Source organism: Dipodomys ordii, unplaced genomic scaffold, assembly GCF_000151885.1.
Source record: "Dipodomys ordii isolate 6190 unplaced genomic scaffold, Dord_2.0 Scaffold23, whole genome shotgun sequence".
Lineage (NCBI taxonomy): Eukaryota > Metazoa > Chordata > Mammalia > Rodentia > Heteromyidae > Dipodomys > Dipodomys ordii.
Window position 1 is genome coordinate 11,886,917 of NW_012267239.1, and position 25,796 is coordinate 11,912,712.

A 25,796-nucleotide genomic window follows, 5' to 3' on the forward strand; every position below is an offset into this window, starting at 1 on the left:
ACCCAAACCCCCGACCTCCACTCACCCAAACCTCAACCTCCACTCACCAAAACCCCGACCTCCACTCACCAAAACCCCAACCTCCACTCACCAAAACCCCAACCTCCACTCACCAAAACCCCAACCTCCACTCACCCAAACCCCAACCTCCACTCACCAAAACCCCGACCTCCACTCACCCAAACCCCGACCTCCACTCACCAAAACCCCAACCTCCACTCACCAAAACCCTGACCTCCACTCACCAAAACCCTGACCTCCACTCACCAAAACCCCGACCTCCACTCACCAAAACCTCGACCTCCACTCACCAAAGCCCCAACCTCCACTCACCCAAACCCCAACCTCCACTCACCAAAACCCCAACCTCCACTCACCAAAGCCCCTGACCTCCACTCACCAAAACCCCAACCTCCACTCACCAAAGCCCCTGACCTCCATTCATCAATACTCTTGACCTCCACTCACCCCAACCCCCAGTCTCCACTCAACAAAACCCTGACCTCCACTCACTCAAAAGTGAATGAGAATGAGCTGGTTTCTTTATTCTTGTCATAGTCCACTCTTGTGGTTTCAAGTCCTTCTTAAAATGCCACATGTTCTATAAGCTCAAGGAACCATGTACTTGTGCTTAGCAAGAAGAATTTTTAAAATTCAGTCATTTTTAAAAATAGCTTTCTTCCCCAAAGTACATGTCATAGTGGAAAGTAAGGCAGTTCAGAACAGCTTTTACAGACTTAATGTTGCTATGAGACGGCACACATGAGGCTCGCTCTTCAAGCGTCTAGTATAAAGTATGACAGAGCAAACAGCCAGGCCAGCCTCCTGACATCATCCTCCAAACAGTCCCACTGGGTAAGGTGGCGGTGTCCATATCTGACACAGCTGACAGGCATACTAGGAGAGAAACTTCGTGTCTGTGTTAAATCCATGGTGCTGAGCTGGCTCGTTCCCACCTAGCCACTCCAAACAGTTAAGAACTAAGGCCTTTGTGCGCCTTGCTGCCTTCATAATCTGAGAGGAGAGGAAACTGGATATATTGCTTTTGTGTAAGAATGGTGGGCAGAGCATAGGACAGATTTAGAGTTCAACTCTCACGTTAATTTAGAACCTACCATATGCCAGGCATTACTATGAATGTCTCATAAATAGGCAGGCAGGCGTGAGGGGTCGAATAATTTGGCATGTTCACATAACTTAATAGGTTTACAGCATATTCATATGCATATAACTAAAGCTCAAGTTATGAGATCATCTTCAACCCCTCCCTTTCCCCCATTTCAGATTACTGAGCCATGGATCTATGTGTGCAATGCCTTTCACATACCTCCTTTTCTTTATAGCTTTAGTTCTAATTCTTATCAATTGCGGAAGTCACAAATCTCCTCTATTTTTTCCAACCTCTTGTCACTGTTCACTCTGTTACCTGGTAAATCTTCCTGAATCATGGCTAGGGACAATTCACTCCTCTACTCAAAGGTCTTTATGGCTTTTTATCATCTATCAAATTAGATAAATACTTCCAAGCATGGTCTTCAAGGCTTTTGGCACTATATGCTTTGTATACTTGATTCAATTTGTTGAATGGATACATTGCTCACAACTAAGGCTCACTGTATATGTAAACTACTTCCCACAGTAATGTGTTGGCATATGAAAAACTGAACATATCTTTAAGGGATAAATATCAAAGTCTATAGCCTTCTTAGCTGCGCAATCAAGAATCACCAGAAAGGGGGCATGTAGGTAGTGTTAGTAAGGCTTGGTCAAGCAGGGATGGCTATCTGAAGGGATGTGTTTGAAAGCAAATTCAGACTTCCAAGAAGAACTTGTTTCTTCCATGACTTCTGATTCCAATATCAGCATTCTCTCTCTCCTAGCTGGCCTTTTGTCCCCCCTGAGGAGAGTTAGTTAGAAGGCTTTATGTTGCCAGTGACGGAAACGGAACCAAGCTGGCTTACACAGAATGAAACTCAATTGCTCATATAATCCCCAAATCCAGGCTTGTAGGCATAGTTCAATCCAGGTGGCCAAATGATGCCATTGGCTTCTCCCCATCTCTCCGGATTCTGCTCTCTCCTGGCTTGCTGATGTTTGTTGTGGCCTCAGAATTATACCCTTCTAGCTTGGTTGAACATAGTCATTAGAAAAGTGTCCCAACTGTTTCGGCTCACTCTCCACAGCTTAGCTTGGAAAATGTTCCCATTTGTGAATTCATCGGAGTGAACAGGCAATGTGAATTCCCACTCCCCAGTCCAGAGTCATATGGTTACTCTGGTTCAAGAGGTCAGCCCCAATCTAACCACAGAGGAAGAGGATAGGTGAATCTCCACGGAAGAGAGAGAGGCACTACTGTTATCAAAGCAGAGGCAGATATGGTATAGGGGAAAATAAAACACGCTCACTGAGGGAAAGTTCTGGTGCACAAAAGTAAGATATACTTGTCCAGTTTCTTGCTATATTAGCATCTCTGCCACTCACAGATCCTTACCGAGGAGGATCTGTGTATATTTTGCCCACCCTCTTTTCCCGGCCACTATCAGGGCAGAAGGCAGCCATACGGCCCTCCTCAATTATTGCTTGGGGGATGAACACTGGTTTTCTTTAGAGCATTCTTACGTGATCTTATTATGCTGTCAGGGTTGAGAGTCACTACAGCAGAAAAACATTACATCTCCATACCACATTAATACATAGGGGTCTATGTGGTCTAACACAGCCATCTGATGATGTGTTTTTCTGGATGAGGAATCTGAGAAGGCTGCCTTTGTTTCCAGAAACAGATCTACACTGTGTGGAGGGAAGAAAGTAAGACCTTCAAGTCAGACAGGGAGGGGCCAAGGTGCTATGGAGGGCAGAAAACACCAGACAGGCAGGCTGGGGCCCCAGGGCTCCTACCCTGACTAGGCTTTTTGCACAGTATCAACTCAATACTAATGAGCAATGGGGCGTGCCTTACTTTTTAGAGCCAGGCCTGCCACAGGGCCAATCTTAAAGACAGTATGTGTGGCTCTGCTCCGCTGAGCTTCTTTGAATTCAGGGACATCTCAACAAGGTCACCTCCCAGGATGGCCTTTCTCAAGTGCCTTCTACCCTCCTCTCATGGGTTTCCTGATAATTAAAGGGGGGTGAGCTTCACCTTATCATCCCTCTGTCTAAAACAACACGATCACCTACAGTAAGAGTCTATCCATGGAGGAATCATGGGGTAGTGGAGGTACAGCCCTTACTAGTTCATGTCTCTAACATTTTTCATCATTGGAGGCGATAACCTATCTCAAAGGCTCTTGCAGTGTTTGCAGGTAAGACATAGAACACTCTTAAATACAGTCATCTATAAATAAATTTTAGCTGCTATTCATGTGGCAAAGTAATTTTGTTTTAAAATCCAGTCTTGAAGATTATTTGTAATTGAAGGAGGCTAGAATTTTTGTAGGTCACTAAACACAGCACCAGGATACTACAAGTGAATGCTTAGAGAAATTTCTACTGGGGAATAGAAATTATGATATTTGGTGTTCAAATAAGCACATCTCAAATTTGTACATCTAAATTATAGCTTTAGATGGTAAAATTTTTATGGTAATACCCACAGTTTGAGTGACCGAGGCCTTGTTACTTTTGTGTGAGCTTATCCAGGATGAATTTCATTCATATTAAAAATGTCTCAATGTTTTACTTCCTATGCATGATTAATTAGCTATTTTGAGCTAACTTTCCTTTTGAAAATCATCTCTTCTTCATGAAGCACTTTTTAAGGTTAAAGGCTCTCCTTTGCAATAGATCACTAAATAGAGACAGTGGATTTTTTTTGAGACGATACCAATACTGACCTGGCAGTACAGGTGTGAGACACAGATGAGCCAGCTCTGAGGACAGGCCTTGCCAGGGCCTGCATGTGGACATCGGATGCCTTTGTGGCTGGGCCCGCTGCTGGCACCACAGCGATGTGCGGAATGGCACCTGGTCGCCAGGCACACATAGGCTCCTTAGAGACATGGTGTATCATTGAGCACTATGTTGAGTCGCAGGGAGTCCTTGTAGGCTTCAGAGGAGGAAGAGCAGAGTAGTGACCAAGGGAGCAGCTCTGTGAGGGGCAGGACACCAGGCCCTCAGGGATAGGCAAGCACTGAATGGGCAGGAAGAAAATGGCACCATGGGCAGGCACATCAGCAAAGCCACATGGAGTGCTCCATGCTTGAAGCATAGAGTCTGCAGAGAAACGGCATCTAAGAAGGATCTTGGAAAGGAAGCTGGATACGGAGACATGGTGAGGCCTATGCCTGTAATGCCAAACTAATTTTTTTTGGGGGGGGTCCGGTCGTGGGGCCTGGGCACTGTCCCTCAGCTCTTCAGCTCAAGGCAAGCGCTCTACCACTTGAGCCACAGCGCCACTTCTGGCTTTTTTCTTTTTTGCTTATGTGGTGCTGAGGAATCGAACCCAGGGCCTCATGCATGCAAGGTAAGCGCTCTACCACTGAGCCACCTTCCCAGCCCTGCCAAACCTTTTAAAAGACAGACTGACTCTGCCTCCATAATTGTTCTCTGAGCAAAACTTACAGATCAGTTGAGTGTTCTCAACATTTCTGCTTATTCTGCAGTAGGCCAGGGAGAGAAAAGGATGAAGCAGGAAATGGGCCAAAAAAAGAGTTGTACAGCCTGGCAACATGCCCGGGAGGGGCCAGCGAAGGCTGTGTGGGCTGCAGGCAGGTTGGAACAGAAACCAGGGGAAGGAGGAAGACAAACTATCGTAACAGCTAATTTGCAGGGCCATGAAACCTGAGCTTCGCTCGGCCGCCTTCCTGGTGAGGCCTGGCTCTGAAACCCGGGCAGGAAAACCAATACCCAGGAATAACTGGGGCTGTGGGACAGATGCTGACAGTGAAGGCAAGAAGCCCCCAACAAAGAAAGAGCTGTGGGCTCACGGCACAGAGGACACACTGGGCTCCAGCTGCTCTGCTAGGACCTGGGGGTGGGGGGACAAACAAGAGGGTCCTGGTGACCAGAATCTAGGAAGAGGAGATTTCACTCCATACTCCTCCATCACAAGAGGAGAGGCCAGATCTGTTGCCCCTCAAGAAATCAAATGATTGGCTGTGTCATTATTATCCAACGACAGATACCCTTCTCCATGAATTTTCAGACTAAAAATCACTCACAGAATAGATGCAATGGCTCATGTCCCACCCCTAGCTCACCCCACGTTCAACCTGGGCCCCAGGGTCATTGGTGGAGACAAACTAGATGCTTTCCACACACACCACCCAGCTGACCAGTCTGGACAGACAGACCAGAGCAACTCATAAGCTGAATCAATGAGTGACTGAACCATATCAAACTGGAAATAAATCAGTAAAATATATCATTATTACTAAATGGAATTCAAGTGTACCTATTTTGATTAAAAACTAAAACACTACCATTTTTTACAAGTCCTGGGGCTTGAACTCAGGGCCTGAGCACTGTCCTTGAGCTTCTTTTGCTCAAGGTTAGCACTCTATCACTTGAGCCATAGCACCACTTCCAGCCTTTTCTGTGTATGTGGTACTGAGGTATCAAACCCAGGGCTTCATGCATGCTAGACAAGCACTCTACCACTAAGCCACCTTCCCCAGCCCAACACTACAATGTTTTGAAACAACAATCTGCAAGTGTCATAAAGGTTCTCAACCAGGACCAAAGGTAAACTACAGATACTTTCGCCTGAGTGAGGCTCCTACATGGGGCTACAAGGCTCCTTCAGGTGGAGGATGTGCCGACTTTGGGCGACGATCCTACCAGGCTGTGCTGTGATGAGGTTATAAGAGTCCCAAACCCACACCCACTGCGTTGCCTATGGAGACTCAGATGCAGTATGCCAAGATCCTATTTTCCTAGGTCTCCCCAAAGAATTCCATCATAGAAGAAAGGGAGGTAAAAGTGAGAAAGAGACACAGAGAGACAGATAGCATTCAGATAATGACAGAATGGTCAGACATAGTGGCAGCAGATCAAGAAACAAGAATGGGGGCTGGGAAGGTGGCTCAGTGGTAGAGCGCTTGCCTTGCATGTCTGAGGCCCTGGGTTCGATTCCTCAGCACCACATAAGCAAAAAGAAAGAAAGCCAGAAGTGGCACCGTGGCTCAAGTGGTAGAGCGCTAGCCTTGAGCTGAAGAGCTGAGGGACGGCGCCCACGCCCAGAGTTCAGGCCCATGACCGGACCCCCCCCCAAAAAAAAAAAAAGAAAAAAAAAGAAAAAAGAATGGGCAATAATGTTTGGAGGGGAAGCCAGGAATAAGGCAGGAGAAAGGAGGAAATAGAGAAAATAGAAAACAAAGTGGACGAAGAAGCAGAAAAAAAGTGAATAATTTACCCTGGGGACAAAAAGCAAACTCAGGAACCACCAGAGGTGATCATTTCTAATGTCCTCAAAGAGAGTCACTGAGTGGTAGATTGACTGAAAATGTGGTTAGGGTTATGGCATGAGCCAGACCAGCAATGAAGGCACTAACTCTGACCAGCTAAATTGAAAAGAATCCTCATGATTCCCCAGCCTCTCTGTGGACTCCAGGCCCTTTTGTTCAACAACAAAAGCACTGGTTGAGAAGCAGAGGTGTGGCTCACATGGTAGAGCACAAGAACCTTGCAAGAAAGCAAGTGCGGGTGTCAGGCCCTGAGATCAGGCCCAGGACTGGCACAGCCCTCTGGAAAGGAGAGTTTGTGTTGATGTCCATTTGTAGAAAGCCTTGTTACACTGATGATGAAACATTGTGCTTTTTAAAAAAAACAAAGATGTATTTTAAAGCTCAATTAACATAGTTCTCAGTGAAAACAGCAATTAGGAATACTACCATGTCATTACCTACCAGAATCTGAAGGCAAAAATTGAAATCACTCAGTGAAACCTATAAGCTCTAGATTATAATTAAATACTAAATACTTTGAATATAAATAATGTGTCAGTGTTCTTTTGTCAAATGAGGTAAACCACGAAATTCAGCTTTGCTGACGCTGAAGCCTGGGCATCTGAGAGCTGAAGTGCTTCTTTCTAACATACCTGGCCAGTGACTGGTTAACTTGGTATTTTCTGAGGTCTACTCCCTGGCACTCACCACACCTGCTGCAGACAGTGCTGTTATCCCAGAGCCACAGGGAGGAGACAGCAGCTGGAGATGGTTCTGCTCACACAGGTGGCGAATGGCAGGGCCAGAAGATGAACCCAGGGCTCTGACTTCAAGTCTGGCACATTTCATAAAATACCAGACTGCTTTAGTTGTCCCTGCCTCAGACCAAAAAGGAGCCAACTAGCATCCATACAGACCTGGAATGTCATTCATCTAAGAGCACGCATTTTAAATATTTTGCAATGAAAATACATGTGAAATACTGTAAGGGAGTGAATTGTGTTCCTCCAAAATTCCTGTTAATATATAATTCCCAGTACCTCCGAATCTGACTGCATTTGGAGAGAGCGATTTAAAGAGGTAATTAAGTGATCATGAGTTGGTTATTGTGGGGCTGAAGTCCTTACAAGAAAAAGAGGAGAATGGGACAGACAGACAGACTCCAGGGGTCATGTGCACACCAGTGAAGAGGCAGGAAGAAGCCAAGGAGAGGGGTCTCAGAAAACAAAACCAGCTGCCACTTTGAGCATGAATTTAAGCCTCTACAACTGTGAGGAAATAACTGTGTGTTGTTGAAGCCACCTCATCCACGGTATTTTGTTATGACAGCTCTAGCGAACTAATACAGGTACCTACGGTGTGCATGTACTACTGTACCAACTACTACAAGTATCACAGGAAGTGATACTTCCTGTGAGTCTTTACTCTTAAGAGGTATGGCCTGATAGGAACCACTGAAAAGTAAACAAACAATGGGCACATGGAGTATAAAATGTCCTAAGAGACAGTTGCAGAGTATGAAGGGGCACAGAGGATAGCTGGAATGTGTGTGAGCAGGAATGTCTGGAACACTAAGGGATGTGCTATCTAAGCTGTGATCTAGAGACCCATCCTACACACCGCACAAAAGCCTCCCATTTCCATCCACCAATTTTCTTTCCAGACCCAGAAAACCTTCCTCCGTGCTAGTCATAAAATTTCTCTGCTAGTATTTTGTTTCCCGTTCTGTTGTTTATTATAACTATTTGTCATTAAGGAGAAATTCATCATGTTCAGGAGATTGTAGAGAACCCAAAGTATGATGCTTCATGCAGGACACACAGACGTACAATTTAAAAATCAAACACAAAATCATGTTTCAAATGCTTAAGTCTAAGAATCATTTTTGCAAGACAACTTAGAAATGTCAAAAAGGCTTAGATAAACAGTTGTGGGTTGTAGTTTGTAATAACAAAGATCAGCGAAGCCTTAAGCATATGAGAAGAAAGCTTATTAAATTACAGTGAACCCAAACAATGGCATATGTAAAAATGTTAACATTGGTTTTAAGTGATTTTGATGTGGTGAAAATGCTTTGCTATAATTGAAATCAGAGTTGTTAATCTATTTTATGATCTATAAGATGGATTTAATTACCTCTTAATAATTTATAAAGTGCTCGTTTCAAATTTGTATGGTTTGGAGCTTTTTTAAAAAAAAGTTGGATTTTGAACAAAGGGACTTGCACTGGCTAAGCAAGTGCTCTATCAGCTGAGCCACACCTACAGCTTTTTCTTATTTATTAGCTGAGATGAGTTGTACAAAGGGGCTTCGCTGTGTTAGGAGGTTCGTATTTCCTCATGAACTTTGGTCGAATGCACTCCCTCCATTACTCCTTCTAATCTCCTTTGTCCAAATGATTTTTCAACACATTCCATTATTCTATTTTCATGCATGCATACAAAGCGCTAGCTATGTGTTCAGGTAAGCTCTTGCCTAGGTTCCCCAGACCCTCCATTTTTCTGCCTCCACCTCCCACACAGCTGAGATTACGGGCATCAGCCTCCATGTCTGGTTGCTTGGAGTAATTTTTATGTATGTCTCTGTTTCTTAAAATGATTTTATTCCAGTTTTAGTCAACATGCCCACTCTATCATATATTATGATTTTTAAAACATATGGATCAGAGCTCCGGTGGGGTTCTCTCTGAGCAGCTGCTTCTTTCAGTGAGGGCTTTCTTCTACTCTGGGCTTCGGTTCTCCTGTGGCCACCGTGGGGTGGTGGGAGGGTCACAAAGAACAGCGTGCATGAACGTGCACCCCAGACAGCAAAAGGCTGACCGGCACAAGCACAGGGTCTGCTGGCTCAATGGCACTCTCACTCTACCTCAGCAAACCAAGGCGGGCTCTTGGCATGGCTGCCCGTGACTGCCCCTGCGTGTCGGTGTGGGTCAGGACTCTGAGGGGAGGTCTTGGCAGGGCAGGGCACAGACGGCATCACTGTGTACTCTGCCTCATCACTCCTGAGCTATTAAGGTAGTGTGCAGCGCCACCTGCTTCCCTTGGGAAATGCCTTCACATTGTGAGTTTCATACAGATGATTACACCGCTGCAGGCCAACTCGTCAAAGCCACCAGCTCGGCAGCTGTGAACCTAGCAAGGAGGGAGGTCAGGGTGGTGGGAATGCGATGTGTGTGGAACGCAGGCAGTACACCCCTCCATGCTAGCCACAGATGTGAGGGCCCCGGAGAAAGGCACTGATGAGACAGAGCAAGTTTCACTACTTCCCCTCACCCGCTTTGAACTCTACAAGCAACGAAGAGCGCGATAGAGACGGCCAGGCCCCCACATGACCTATACTTCCTTCCTCCCCACCCAGGGCAAGCTTCGAGAACAGTTGGGAATAATATTTTTTACCTTGGATCAGAAGAAAAACCAAGATTTTTCTTTCTCCCTTTACCTGAACCACTAACTCTCCAATTCCCAAGCTTGTCCTCTCTTCTTCTCATCTCCTTCTTTCCTGACAGCAGGTGCTGGCTTCGATTCTGCCGGTATCAAACATGAGCAGAGGTCTTTCTGCTGGCGTGGCATCTCTCCACACTACGGCGAACTGGGCAGCTTCAGCGTCTCTGTGGCCGTCCTCCCTCCGGCTCCCTTTGGTTCTCCAGACAGGAGCTTCAGTACTTCATTTCCTCTCCATCCCCAGCTAAAGGAGAAAGGGTCAGCTGGTCTGTGCAGGGCTCCTATGCCAGCTTCATTTGTGCATAAAACAAGTTGCCCAAAAGAGACCTTATATTTCTTCCTAATGCACCCGCCTGGTCTTCAGACCGAGACGGGCATGGCCTCCAGAGGCAGCACACCATGAGCCAAAGGTAAGCACCAGGCCACTGCCGCAGGTAAACATCGTATGGATGCATGGTGTACTTATATCTGGGACCCTCACCTCCCCTGAGAACACAGGGGAGACTGCCGCAGGACCATCCAACGCGGCGGCTTCCCACCCTGCCCTTCTCCTAAGAACACCAGACGGGACCCTTGGCAATTGTTTCCTTGGCTAATTCCATGCACTGCATTGCAGCTGCTTGAACACTTGTGTCACTGGGTCCAGCTCCTCCCTCAGGCCATTCAACTTCATTCTAGCCAGTGTCATGGCAACCTCACACCAATCCAACCTCCAGAAGCCCGGAGGGGCTGTTTAGTATATGAGTCCACATCCCCCTCTACTGGTCGAAACAGGGAGAACACGCATACATGGGAAGACATCAGAATGGAGGATAGAGAGGATCCTCTATCTAGTTCATGTCCTGCACGGTCTGAGAAAGCTGAGGTCTATGGTAGAGCCATGAGCCACAGAATAATATGTCAAACACTATCATCAAAGGACCTGTGTCCTTCCATAGTTCAAATCACCAAGGAAAAGGTCTATGTGACCGCTCATGGCCGCTGTGCTTATGACCTGAAGTCCCCTCCCAGAGCAGCCATCAGTGAAGAAGCAGGGTGTTGTGGGAAAGAAAGGACAGCTATTAAGTCTCCACCAAGGCCCGGTATGGCAGCCCCTGTGCGTGTGGCCATCACAAGGCTGGAATTCTCCTTCCTCCCTGCAAGGTAGAGGAAGAGGGCCTCAAACACAGACCATGAGATCTAGGACGGCCTGTAAGTGGACAAGCTAAAGACCACAGGGTCACACATGATGACAATACTAGATGCCCATGTCCCGATCCTGGCTCTGATAACCTCAAGCAACTTGACTTCGATGTCCATTCATCTCTGTCAAACTCTGGCTTAGGAATAGCAACGAGGCTGGGTGATCTCCTGCACCCCCATGTTTCTGTAATTATACCTAATGATAGTTGAGTATTTATGCTTTATTCAGAAGATCCACAGAGCTACAGAGACATGTTGATACATCTTTGAGCCCAAACATGCAGCTATAACTGGTCTTCTTGTTTTATAACAAATTTAAGTAAACTTTGCAAGAGCCTAGAAGAGCACAATTAGATGTGCTTTCCTCCACCTGTGCTATGGACAGGGTATGACTCAGAACACTCTACGTCAAGTCAGAAAGACTCTGTAAGTGATGTCATGAAAAAAATGGAAAAACACTGCATCCTATGAAATGATAAAAGTACCTAATAAACTGCCAAATTAGATATCTCGCTCCACCAGTTAGGAACTGACATAAATTTAAAAGAGAAGACCTGCCAGGTGCCAGTGGCTCATGCCTGTAATCCTATCTACTCAGGAGGCTGAGATCTGAGGATCGAGGTTCAAAGCCAGGCCAGGCAGGAAAGTCCATGAGACTCTTTTTTTTTTGTCTGTCATGGGGCTTGAGCTCTGGGCTTGGGCGCTGACCCTCAGCTCTTCAGCTCAAGGCGGGCAGTCTACCTTGAGCTACAGCACCACTTCCAGTTTTCTGGTGGTTTATTGGAGATAAGAGTCTCACGGACTTTCCTGCCCGGGTTGGCTTTGAACCATGATCCTCAGATCTCAGCCTCCTGAGTAGCTAGGATTACAGGTGTGAGCCACGGGTGCCCGGCTGCATGAGACTCTTATCTCCAATAAACCACCAGAAAACCGGAAATGGTGCTATGGCTCAAGTGGTAGGGTGCTAGCCTTGTCCATGACCGACAGAGAGAGAGAGAGAGAGAGAGAGAGAGAGGACCAAGACTGTCACTGGGTGATGCAGGGCTGGCTGGACAGGTAGTGGACAGGGTTGTTAAACCAATAGTTCCACTTGGTTCAACCCCAAAGGACCCAAAAAGCAAGAACTCTAAATACGAATGCACTTTCGACAAGTTCTCTCTCTGGGCCAGCAGAAACTTGCCCTTGGCTGCTCAGCACAGGGCTTCTGGACCTGCTGCAGACGCAGGGTGAACAGCAGTGCCTGGGAACAGTGCCAACACAGACACACAGCCATCTTGCCTTCTCTGAAAACCTACAGGTACACTGGAGTCCAAGTGTTTTGCTGCTAAAGTAGAGGACTATATGTTCAAAGTACCTTGTCTCCTCAGTTTCTCCCTTCAAAGTATCTTCCAGTGCAAAAATCCCCCTGAGGTATTTTGTTAAACGTGTTGCGATTCAAATAAAGCTATGTGTGACCTGCACACACAAAATCTGATAAGCACCTCAGATGTCAGGAACTTGTCCCAGGAGATTCTCTACACAAAGGCCAGTGTCAGGTTTTGAAAGTCACTGGAACTCAGCCCTCTTTAAGGCTTACTTTTTAGAGATGTGTCTGTGAAAACAAGGAGAATATCAATTCTAAATGCTGGAACTAACCGAACAACAATAGGAAGATCTTAAATCAAGTCATGGGCCACTTCCAAAACAGCCCAGTGAAGGCAGAAAAAGGTGCTCTGTCAACCTGTCGGCCTGACTCTGCTGCTTCTTGCTGACGTCAAGTAGGCAGGATCCTGTCACGCTGGGCACAAGGGTGCACTGTCCTAAAGAGAAAGCAGTTCCCCCATGGAGTATGGAGGCCTCCTGTCAGGGGCGAATGAGGCTGGGGAGACAGGAGGCCACCGCCAAGGCAGTGGCGACAGAGCTGCCTGGAGCTCTGTCAGAATCAACCGTGCTGCTTCCTCAGGGTACGCAGACTCTTGATCTACACTACTCAACGCAGGCCAGCCGTCTGCCTGCACTGAGCACAGGCACTTTTCCACCATTCTACAAACCACACAGCCATGAGCTGCATGGCTGGCGTGTGCAGAAGTTCTCTGCCACACTTAGTCACGACTAGCACGGCACATGGCTGGCATTTTGGTCTCAGTCCTTCTAGGCTGACTGGGAGCTCTGTGGGGACCCGACTGAGCTTTGTTTTTCTCTCTTTGCCCACTGCCATGTCCACCATGTCTAGAACAGTGATCGATGATAAGTGTCCAACCAGTTTTTGACAAATGTCACAAACCATCACAATAACAGCACGGTGTTCACTGTTCGAGTTTCAAGGCCATGGGGGACAGCATAAGGCGTTACAGCGGGGAAGACAGGAGACTTAACATCCATCTTTTTGCTGCTCTAGCAAGTCAACACCTCTGCCTTGGTTCCAATGTCACTGCAGTAGATATGTCATTGTTGGTTAGGAATCTCACAAAAAGGATGTCCTTGAGGAGGTTTCAATTTCTTGAGAGAGTATGCAAAATGAAAAGCTCATTTTTATACACATATGCTGCCGACCCACCCAGACAGGGACAAAGAAAGAAGCTAAACATAGACAGCAGGAAGTCCTGGGTGAGGCTTCAATGTTCCCCTATTCCATGTGGGACAGTTCTGACATTTCTGCTTCCTAATTTAGTAACATTCTTCAGGATCAAAATGTCTAGCCAAGGGTTTTCCTGCGTGAACAAAAGGCATAGCAATTTCCTTCTGAGAACAAGAGCAAAACTCAGAGTAAGAGCTCCAGAGAGTTCACCGTGGAAGTATATCATTAGTCCAGATAACTGTCACCCTACAGACAATACTGTCTTCTCCAGTGGCCTGGTTTAAATATATTTTATGTGCTACACTGAACCAAGTAAGTTATAAACCAAGCCCGTTATTAAAAAGCAGACAGCCCCCCCCCCATGTCCTCAGGATTTTTACGGGACTCTGTCACAATGTGTGTGAGAGTTCTAAGCAAGCAACACGCATCCCCGAGTGTCCCTGAACTGCTGGCTGGTGTTCACAGGTGTCCCCCCTCTGGTACCTGAGACCCCTGCCACTCACCTCGCCAGGACCCTCAAGCTCACATCTCCACATTTGCCTCTTCTTCTCAGGATGCTGGGATAGGAGTTACAGAATGGTGGCCTTCCCTCCACTTGCCTTGCATGATTCTAACCCCGCATGACCCCTATAGAGGGAATGACTGATCAGGAAAGACCCAGTAAATGAGACAGCACTTAAAGACATCACCAAGGAAGCGTTCTGACAGGTACATGTCCTCCCAGGAGAAGCATCTGGTTTTCTCATTTGAACTTGAATTCCATTCAAGAAATGACTTTCCAAGGCTAGGGACATAGCTCAAGTGATAAGAGTGACTGCCTAGCACGGGGCTGAGTTTAAACTCTAACACCGTCCCTCAAAATTACAAAAGCAGGTCACATACCTCCTTTTAGCATGTTTCAGAAACTCTTGTGCATTGAGGGAACGGTTTCTCTGCAAGATTAGGAGCGTTAAGGGGGACTGGAGCCCCAGGTCCCTGTCACCAGTGAGGAAAATACCGTAGAGCCTGTTGAACACGTCTTATCACCAGTGCTGAGGCAGGAGATGGGCCACTAGAGCTGAGGTATGGCGTAGCTGCAGAGTGCCTGCCTAGAAGATGCTAGGTTTGGGGCTGGGAAGGTGGCTCAGTGGTAGAGAGCTTGCCTTGCATGCCTGAGGCCCTGGGTTCGATTCCTCAGCACCACATAAGCAAAAAGAAAAAAGCTGGAAGTGGCACTGTGGCTCAAGGGGTAGAGCGCTAGCCTTGAGCTGAAGAGTTGAGGGACAGCGCCCAAGCCCAGAGTTCAGGCCCCACAACCGGACCCAAAAAAGAAAAAAAAAGAAAATGCTAGGTTCTGACTTTAGCCCTAAGAACAGCAGAGGTGAAGAGAGATGGAAAGAAAGAGAAGAGGGGAGAGAGGGAAAGAGAAGTGGAAGACTGCAGGTCAGTTGGACTCTCTTCCCAAGGGAATGATCCTCAGGTGGGTTTCCTACCCAAGCCCCTCCATAGAAGGTAATTTGCAAATCGTGCCCTTCAAATACATTTCTATAACCACACCCGAAGTTCAGATTTGCCACACTGTAGACCACCATAGCAGCATTTTCTCCCTTGAAATGAATATCTTTAACTGATGTAAACTCTTCTTCAAGAGCCATATCAACCCAGCTGGCTCAAAAATCAATATTTGTCAACGAAAACTGTAACCAGGGCCTCCTATGTCCTTTACGTGTAAGTGGATATTTAATCTCAATGCAGGATGTTTCCATTATCGTCTAGATTTTCATCCTGCTGCCTTTAGCTCAGGAAGACTTTAATAAGCTGTGACTCTGTCATGTAACACCTCTCTTCATTTCAGATTCTCTCTAAATGTGCTCAACAATGCCAACAAGATGTAGAAAGGAAAAATCAGAACATGACAGTGAGCAGCGAGGAGGCTGGGGCACACAAACTCATTTGTCTGTCCTTGGAGTGTTTGCAGCCAGCCTATTTTAACTTAGCCATTGTCTTCCCAGTCACCCAGGGAGAGCAGCTTGGAGTGATCCTCAACTCAGGAATCAATCACATTCATCTGGCTGTGACTCTGTAAAGTTTCAGACTTTATCCCTCCATACTACTGATATTGACTCCTCTAAATTTTTCCCTGTTTTCAATTTTCCATATCTCACTGTTGATTGCCTTGGATACACAGATAACAAAGCTATTACTGTTTTTAAAGTTCCGTACAGGGGAGAGGTGGCAGTAGGCATGGCTGCTGGCCTCAGAGATGCAGTGAGCAGAGGAAATCCACTTGCCGCTGGGCCCCTGATGCAGAGACCACTGGGTAACTAATTGACAAGGGCCTTGCACTCACTAGGCAAGTAATTTCACCAAGACTTGGGAAAATTCAACACCCATATTCATCAACAAAATAAAACAGTGTAAAACCAATTCTAATGTTGTTGGTAGAAGAACCGGCGAGAAGACAATGATCACCATACATAGTATATTTTGTATTTGATATTACCAACAGGTAAAAGACCCTGTGTGCAATTCACAGAATGAAGAGTTGAGAAAATTATTACGCTAAGAGCAATAGCCTTTCTGGTGCCTTAATGCTGTTTCCTGAATGGGTGGTAATGACATTATTTTAACTATTTGGTCTTGTGAAAAGAAGATTTCAGTCTTCCATAAAAATTTAACTCCTTTTCTGCAACACTAGAGTCTTCCAGTGGAGCTGATTATTTTTGTCAGACTTAATCATCTCTTACTTGATCAATTAATGAGGGGTTTCAATAATCTTACAACAGTTCAATGAAATACCTAGATGTTATTTCCAGCAGGAAATAAAGTCCTCGATCAAACACTCAATCTATTAATAGCTAACAGAGGGGTAAGGTGGGAGCTGATTCAGATAAAAGAGCTCTAATGGTGAGGGTGAATGAGTTACAATCCCCTCTGGGCTCCTGCCCACCATCCCTGGCCTCTGCTGTGCTGAGTGGGAGGAGAAATGAAGTGAGAGGCAAGGAAATCAGAGGAGGAATTTCTTTACATCTGAACCACCTGTGGTAGGCAGTGACTGAAAGATCTAGAAGATGAAGAGAACTAATGGCTGTAGGCCAGGAAAAGTAAAGGGAGGAAGGAGAATAAGAAGACAAGTACCAACCAAAGATACCAATCAAAGAGCTTGCTCCCTCTTCCTAGCTTCTGAAAATCGAGCCAATATCAGATAGTGTAGGGTATCCTGAAGGAAGGTTTCTGCATAAAAGATGCTATCTATGCCAGAAAAAAGGAAAAAAAAGTCTTTTCCACTCCTACTCTCTGTATCTTTTTATAAGGTTAGGAACACAGGAAGATTCCCTGTGATTCTTGTGACTGGCTCCTTAAAGTGTTTCTGAAGATCTTAAAAGAAGATTGGGTCAAAGTAAACTGACAGGTAACCAACAATCCTGTGGATATTCAGAGAAGACACAGAAAAATGTGACCATCCACTCAACCTGTCCCTCAGTGGGTTCATTGTCAGTCATCAACAGAAACAAAATGTACTCTACAGCTTAACCCAGGTAATATAGAACACACACACACACACACACACACACACACACACACACACACACACACACACACACACACACACACACACACACACACACACACAAAATAACGTAATAAGACAATCCTAAACCAAGGACAAAACCATTTACTAAACTTAAATCTCCTTTCTGTAAACAAGGGCAGAGCTCTCTTGCCAAGTACTGCCGAGTCTCCAGCATTCACAGGGAAAAGATATTTTCATCATTAGAGTTGTAACACACATAACATAAATTCTACAATTCATGGGCTTTCTATTGAGGTAGAAAGTAGCAAGTCTTAGCAAACTAATACCAACACACTGCAAAACCAAGATGAGAAGTATTAACCACATTTTAAAAGAACCCTGCCCTTGTATCAGTGACTTAGAGAAATTTATAAAATGTCATGAGTTCAAAATGAGCAAAAGGCTTTTGAAATTTCTGTTTTCTAAATTGAGACTTCTATCTCAAATATTGCACATGAATTTTACCTAAATTTTCTCTAACCTTTAAAAGACCATTTATTGTAGTCAAGTTATTCTCTAAGCCAAGCCATCAACATATGCTGATAAGCATATGTGGAATAAGAGCATCTTCCCTACCTTATGTTACACAATGCATACAAAACTCTAAGTGTCTGGCCATGAAATTCTCAAACATTTCAAAATTTCAAATCACATTAAGCACACAAGGGGCACACATAGGGGCAGTCCAGTATATTTCTTTTGCAGAAGAAATGCTGTTACCCTAGTCATAGTAATAACTCACAAATAAAGCTTACTTTAGAATAGTCACTTTGTGCTTGTTTGAAGAAGCAGACAGAAAACTGTAAAAAAAAAAAAAAAAACAAAGAGAAAGAAAAAGAAAGGAAAAGGAAGAAAGACCTGAATCGTTTCCCTTGTGGTTAAAAAGTATCTTTGTCATAGAAATATGGCACTCACAAAGATGATCACAGATAACCAAAGACAACAAAACTTCTAACTCCACCTACATGAGCAAACACACAGTTGCTTTTGTGCTTCTGTGTAGAGTCCGCTAGGATGACTTCAAGAGCAGAACTGCAGAATTTAGGTCAATGGGCCAATTATCCAGCTTGCACAAAGACAGGGACAAGTCACTACTTCTGTGCCTTTTTCCTCTACTCTCTGGGTTAAGAGACCAGGGAAACAACCTTAAAGGGTGCTAAAACAAACAAACAAGTAAAGGTAAGCGAACATTTCCAATGTATTGCTTCTAGAATCGAGTATTAGACCATGTCAGCACCACCTTGCCATCTCCACGCCCCGCTGTCTGCATTTTCTTCCTGACAGGTGACTTGACTAAAAGGCCCAGCATGTTACCCAGGCACAGACCTACACCCTCCAAGGAGGGACTAACCTGGAGGTGGCTGGTGCTCCAGCTGAGCTGTAGTCTTCTCTAGCTCCAAGATCTTTTCCAAGGGTCCCCCGGGCAGCGGTCCAGGTTGTCCCACGCTGAAGGATGCTGGCCAGGCTCCCTGACCAGTCTCCGTGACCTTTGCAGAGGATGCTTGCTCCAAGGTGGCAGCAGAGGGCAACCCAGAGGAGACTCCGCTCTTTCTATGGGGAGAGTCATTAAACGCAGGGTCCCGCTCGCTGGGCAGCGGGGGAAGCTGGAGGATCCGGTGATGAAGCTGAGGGCGGGGGTGTCTTGGAGGGGGCGGCAAGGGAACAGGTGACAGCCGTTTGTGTATGCTGGACTGAGGGGATGAATTATTAAATCCCATGCCAGGAGCCGCTGCTGGCGCTGTGGGTGGTGAGGAGTCAGCACCCACGGGGTGGGGCAGGTCCAGAGACAAGGGTCTGAGGCCGCTCTGAGGCAGACCAGGCCTCCTCTGGCTTCGGGCGTCCAGGAAGCCGTGGGTGGCCCTGGTGTCGGAGGCCAAGCCCAGCCTTCTCCCCTCTGTGGTTTCAGCTAGCCTGTCCCTCTCTATCACCTTCAGGAGAACCTTGTTCACAGCCCCTTCAGCACTGGCTGGACACGCAGAAGCAGAGGCTGTTTCTTCCACCGAGGACTGTGATGACCTGTCCCCTTGCTTCTCCTGGCCCTGCCAGCTGGAACCGTCAGCCCTAGCCTCGGCTTCTGGGAGGGTGAGCAAAGTTTCTTGGGGTATAAACTGATGTTGGGCCTCTGGGCAAATGTCAATCCACCCTTCACCTTCAGGATGGGTCCTAACCACATGTTGCCCATGTGTAGCAGGTTCCTGGATCCTGGCCACCACTTTCAAAACAGGTTTCCTCCTGCAAGTCCGATCTACTGACTTGGACTTGAACTTGCACTTCCCTGCCCTGTACCTCTCTGCCTCGGGAGGCTTCTTGCCTTCCTCCTGGCCGTCAGGCAAATTTGTTTGTTGAGGCTCCAGCTCGCCAGTGCTCCTTGGCTGCTTTTGAACACAGTCGTCTCTTGCCTCTGTGGGTCTGCTGTCTGCAGGAAGCACTTCTCTTCCAAGCCCGGAGCCCTCTGAGGCCCTCCTGAAGCTGCCAGAGCCAAGGTCTGCACCCAGTATCCTGGGGATATCTGCAGGGCAGCTCTCTCTCCTCTGTAGGGCGTGGGTAAATGCTCCATTTGGGACCAAGTTTCCTCTTTCCTTTAGGAGCCGTAGATTCGGTTTTGTTGGAGAAAGAGGAAAGGAATTGCTGGAGCAGATCTGGTCCTTTCCCATCTGAAGAGCTGTTTTCTGGCGGCCACTCCCTTTCCTCCTCTTTCTCTTCTGCAGGAAGGCTTCTGAGCTCTCTCTCCTCCTGCCGTGGCTGCTCCTCTTACTGAGAGAGCTCGCAGGCAGCTCACCGAGCCAGTCACCAGCACTCTGCACACAGCCGTCCTCAGGGACCAGGCTCACAGGCAGCTCGGACAGCTTCCCCCCTTGGCTCCCCGAAGAAATGCCCAGGATGTGGTCTGAGCTCAGCAGATTGGCCAGCAGCCTCTCCTTCTCTGCTGTGAGTTTATACAGCTCAGTGAGAATGTCTTTTGTGGGAGTCTGCTTGAAAAATATGTCACCTATCTGTTCGTTGGGATGCTGGGTAAGGCTGGAGATGTCTGATCCCTCCCGAACTTGGTAGCAGTTCTGGAAGCCTTTATTGGATCTGTCTAGAGTTACAGTGCCCTTGTATGAAAATCCTCTGGCTTCCCCCCTTGGAAGATAGAAGCTGATGTAGCAGAGTTCAGTAATAGGCGCATGTAATTGGAGGGTGCAGTGAGTGCCTTCCATTATGCCTACCTAATTATTCATGCCCTGGAGATGGCATCCGTGGTCAGGCTGCCCAGGATCCAGTGGGGAGGCATGTGATGGTGGCTACACAGAGAAGGCAGCTGACAGTCCTCTCCAGCAACGAAGCTGCCTGTAAGAGAACAGAAGAGAGCAGCTTGTCTAACAGAATGCACAAGTCACATGGCCACATAAATCAAAGCACAACCACAACTTGCCCTTCCTCTCTGGCTGACCTCAACCAACTCAAGGCATCCGCCAGCAGCCTGCCTGCAGCCTCTTCCTCACTCTCCCTATTCTGACAAGTCCAGCTTTTCTACAACTGAGAGACCACAAAAAATGCTGTCAGGTCAAAGTTTCACAGGGGAATTCACTGTGAAGCCTAGATTAGGCTGCTCAACTTCCTCAAGCCACAGTTGCTCTTCCTCTATGAAAAAAAAAAGTCTGGGAAGAGGGGGGTTTGAGACCCTTAGAAACATAGCAGAATTAAGGACGCATCTTCAGATTTTACTTACAAAGCTGAGTCAGTCTTTTTTCTTCCCATAGAACAGTTTTACCTTAAAGCACAGTGTGAAGGAAAAGTTTTAGACCCATTATTTCATGCTAAACATAAAATTTTAAATTAAGGTCTATTTTTTTCTGGGGCTTGAACGCTGGGCCTGGTAATTGTCTCAGCTTCTTTTGCTCAAGGCTAGCGCTCTACCACTTGAGCCATAGCACCACTGCCAGCTTCTTCTGAGTAATTTTTGGAGATAAGCATCTCACAGACTTTCCTGCCTGGGTTGGCTTCAAACTTCAATTCTCAGATCTCAGCCTCCTGAATAGCAAGATTTACAGGCATAAGCCACTGGCACGCTACTTAAAAGTCTAAAATGTAACTAATGAGGGTCAAGTTTTTGTTTTGTTTTTCACTATATTCTATCCAAGGACAAATGGATTGGCCCTGTACAGATTTTTAACGTCTTCATCACAGGTGGGGTTAGGTAAATAGTAAGAATGGTGGTTTACGCCATGATTTCAAACAGGAATATGACTATCGGTTCTAAAGTCTACTCCTTAAGAAAAGCGATTCCTAGTAGACTGAGCACATATACACATGTACTTTGATTCTGTCATCTCATTCAATCAGCATGTCACTATCTTACAGAAGCAGGAATTCATACGCAGGAAGCTCAAGGACCTTGCCTAAGAAGGGACGGCTCACAAGATGCACGTTTCCAGGCCAGCTGTGCTTCACTCATTGCTTCATAGGTGATGTGGCTCTTTATCGACCACCTTCTACTCAAGAGCTGATTTTCCCAGTAATGTGAACAGAAAAGTTCTTTTATTTTGCTAATTTGACATTATATAATCTCTCTAACAATGTCCCTCATGTTTCTACTCTTAACATTCATTTATTTTTATAGTTTCATCATATCTGATTGGATAAAGTACTCTATTGCTATCCCTTAACCAATAAATGTTAGGAAAGGGAAGCCAAGAATTCATTGGGTTTAGAAGTGAAATCTGCCTCTATCTGTTCAGTGGCACCCTATGGGAGATGCTAGTTCAGAACTTAATGGAATGAGATTCGGATAAAAACTGTGGCTCTTTATGAAGATAACAGACATGTGCTGCCTTCTTATAGAGCTAAGTACTTTTTCTCCTTCTCTTGGTGAGTCTTGGTTATAAAAATGTAGAGAATGGTGTGGTTGCTACTCTACATGTTAGTCACAGTTGGAATACAAATCAAGCATGGGGAAATCTTGATATTTGATTTTGCAGCAATAAATTGTAATGCAAGTTATGAAACTCCTATTATAGAAAAAACTTACTTCACATTATTATACCATCCAACCAGAAGCGTACATTGCTCTTATCACACCTGCCGTGCCCATGTGTGGAGCCTAGTAGGAGACTTCATACAATCACATCTCTAAACCAAAGCTCCAAAATCTTTTAATCAGCCTGTGGTTAATTCAGACCATAAACCACATCTTGATGTTAGTGTTATATTAATTGTAATAGTGCATCAAGGATATAAACAATCCCTTTTCCTTCCTTCCTTGACTAATATAAGAACCCCATTTCTAGCTACATCTTTAATTCTTAGACTTAGTTTCTTCTATCCTTTCTTCTTAAAGACCCATTGCTTAGATTCTGTCTCTTTCAATGTTTTAAAGGCTCATTGCCTCTTTTTTCTATAATTGTCTTTGCTATTTTGCTTGCAGAAGATTATTAAAAATAGTGGTAGTGAAAGTCTCAACTGCTGTACCTACAGATAATAAAGATCATTTCAGATAATAAAGACCATTTCAACTAAGGATAAAATCATAGCGTATAGGAATAAAAGCAGTGATTTGGAGATGGCAGATCTTAATAGTGACCAAATTGTTTGAGGGAGAATACACAGTAAAATTACGTACATTTGAATTTAAAAAGAAAAACATCCTATTCTTGGAACTCTGAATTTGAAAATAGGTTCTGAGTTGTTCGCCACTTCTAAGATGAAATCTTCTGCTAGGTTCCAGATCCAAATCCAGGTGCGTACAGCCTTCTTGGTAACATATGTTTATAACTTTCAAGGTTCCAATGGGCACATAGTAAGGAAGAGGAAGTACTCTCAGAGCCAAAGACATCTGCATTGTAAGGAGAGGAAGTGCTTTATCTTAATGATTAGAGTCCCTTGAAAAGGATAAGTTTCTCCTCTGAATGCATAGAGCACAGGTAATATAAAGACAATGCAATCTGAGTTTGGTTACGATAAGGCATCTTTAGAGAAAACTTACAGAAAAAGAAAGACTATTTCCTATTTTCTGACTCTATCATGAGTTTTACGACTGGTAATTTGCTATAATTATGGGCATCCAGAGCCCAAGTAATTTAGGGTAGATTACTGAAGAAAAAAAGCCCCAATCCTTTTCATATTCTGATTGTCCCCATTCTGTTCCAGAATTTGAAGATGGAAGCAGGCACCTTCGCGCATCAGCAGTGTGTATTTACGGAGCTGCCTCTGGAGCATGGAATAAGCATCCATAGTGCGTCTACAATTCTCTCTCTCCAGCACACACACAAATGCCTGTGCCTAGCAACAGGCCTGCCTCCCCTGCCATTTCTTCCAGGGTCTATACCCAGATAAACAAATGGGCCATAGGCCCCTTTGTCTCTTCAGCTTTTTCCTTCCATGGTAAGAGACATTTAAATCTCTATGTTTATAATTTATTAACCTAAAATATTATTTGATATCTGTAGATATTACAAAAAAGACTACAAATATCCTTCTCTTTGAAGAAGAAAGCCTTCTGCAAATGAATGTCGGTCTCAAACTGTGTAAGGCGCTGTCTCAGAAGAGGCCTAGGGCAGGACAGTCCCTTAGCATTGCCAGAGCAGTGCTTAGTCAGCACACACATTTTCCATCTCAGAAACCACAGGAAAAAGAATCTGAGGGCTAAGAGGCAAGAGCAAATCAGGAAGGAAAGCGATGTGAGGCGGGGCTGCGCTCCCAGGACTGAGGCGCAGGGCCCCTTGCTCTGCTTGACTCAAGCTGTGCACCTTAGCTCAGTTGAGGAAGTCAGCTTCTCAGGTTGGGCTCCATGTAAAAGTACGTTGTGTTTGGAGAGTCTTCATGTCTTCCATTTCCTCTCCATGAACACACTGCTGAAAGTTCCCCAGACTCTTTCCAGTAAGCAAGTAGATGACTTCACTCTAGCTCAAATGGAAATAGCTGTTGTGCCTCACCGTCATGAGAAGTGAAGGCCTTTTAGTAGATGTTATTCAGTGCTCATGACATATTTCACAAATGCCTAAAATTAGCTCCAAGAATTAGCTGCACTAATTCTGTCTGCCGATTGTAGATTTCCTAACCGATCTGGCTGTAAAAGACCACGCCAATCTTTCTGTACCCAGTCACTGACACAGCCATGCCCTGTGACTATATGTGAGTCCACTACTGTTAAGACAGATTATCTTCAGCTTCCATTACTGAACGTCACATTTTCCATGTGTTCATTCAGGTTTCTAGCAAGTCCCCTGCACTCTTCATTCCTCCCTCTCTCCGTGGCGGTGCCCTCCTGCAGGAAGCTGGCTTGTCCTGATAGCTCCTTTTGTACAACCCACCGCTAGCTGCAGCTACTTTCTAAGGGCATGGTTACTGCTCCCTCCCCCACTTGCTTATTCGTTCCTAGAAGATTCAATTCTCCTGTCTTAGGATTTTGGACATGTTAGTGCCTGCCTGCTTCCTTTCTATCCACCCCTGGGAGACAGTGAAGTGCTATTGTTTTTCAAAGAGGAGATTTGTTTTGAAGAAGAAGATGGTCTCAATAGTCACGGGTCTTGAGGCTGGAAGTCCAAGAACACAGGTTCAAGAACTAAGACAGGTCCAGAAAACATGAATGAAAAATAACCAGAAAAGCAAAAAACTGAACCAACAATTGACAGAGCTGCATTCTTTCCATCACCTTTCTTTTTCTTTTAGGTGTTAGATGAGACACAATACCTCCATGTGTTAATTAGGTATGAGAACAGAAAGTGCCTTTCTGAACTAGAAACCTCAGCCCACTTAAAGGACACAAACACCCTGGGTGGAGACCACCCATGGATCCTGTTCTCACCTTTGCCTGACAAAAGGCTCTTTTCATTCACCCTATTTGGTCTTCCCATGCTAAGTAGATCTCTACAGCTGCTACCTTGTATGACTCCTGATTACTTGGAAATTCATTTAGTCATTATTCTAAGGGTCATAGTAGACTTGGAAAACAGAACAGAGGGTAACCTCTTCTACTAGGACAATCTCCCCCTTTCCCAATGGGGTAAGGTCTTCTTAGTGTGTCATCTCAGAGCAGAAGGTAGTACAGCAAGACAGCACGTGAGCAAGAAGGGACCCATTTGCTTTTACAGCAGACACACTCACAATAGTGACCCAACTCCTGTAATAACAAATCTATTCATGCGGGTTGAACTCTCCTAACCTAACGCCTCCCACTGGGCTCCACCACCAAACAGGGTTCCACTAGGGATAGGTTTCTTTTTTCTTTTTTCCAGGGCTGAGGACCGAGGGCCTTGCGCGCGCCTGGTGGGCGCCCTTGCGCTGGGCTAAATCCCCAGCCCCAGGGATAGGTTTCTAACCCATGAACTTTATAGGATGTATGCAAACTATGACAAGAACAACGAAATGTTATACAAGCAAGATATCAAATAGAAAGCCACTGATGAGCCTGGATTAGGAAACTAGAATGCTCAGCACCAAACATGAGGAAGATTAATTTGGCAGTAATGTCAGAACAGATTGGAGTAGAAAGAGATTGGACAGAAAATTCAAGAACAAGGAGTGGGGGCATCAAATTCTGCAAAGAGGAAAAGAAAGAAACAAATTAGAAGGTAAGATTACAGACTTAGAAATACTTAGTTTAATAAAGCAACAAAACACTCTCTGTAAGAGTTACTAGGGAAAGAAATATGAATAATAACCTGTATAATTACTAAGGTATTGCTTTTGCTACACTTCTT

At 45.5% G+C, this 25,796-nt stretch overlaps 1 protein-coding gene across 1 annotated transcript in view; it reads right to left on the reverse strand.

The window, feature by feature from the left end:
- Fmn1 (formin 1) overlaps positions 1-20,315 on the reverse strand; it is a 230,378-nt gene extending 210,063 nt beyond the window's left edge. The window contains exon 1 of the mRNA XM_013014304.1: positions 18,463-20,315. Coding sequence (XP_012869758.1) covers positions 18,463-20,315 — 1,853 coding nt within the window. The remainder of the gene's footprint in view (positions 1-18,462) is intronic.
- Positions 20,316-25,796: the final 5,481 nt, after the last annotated feature.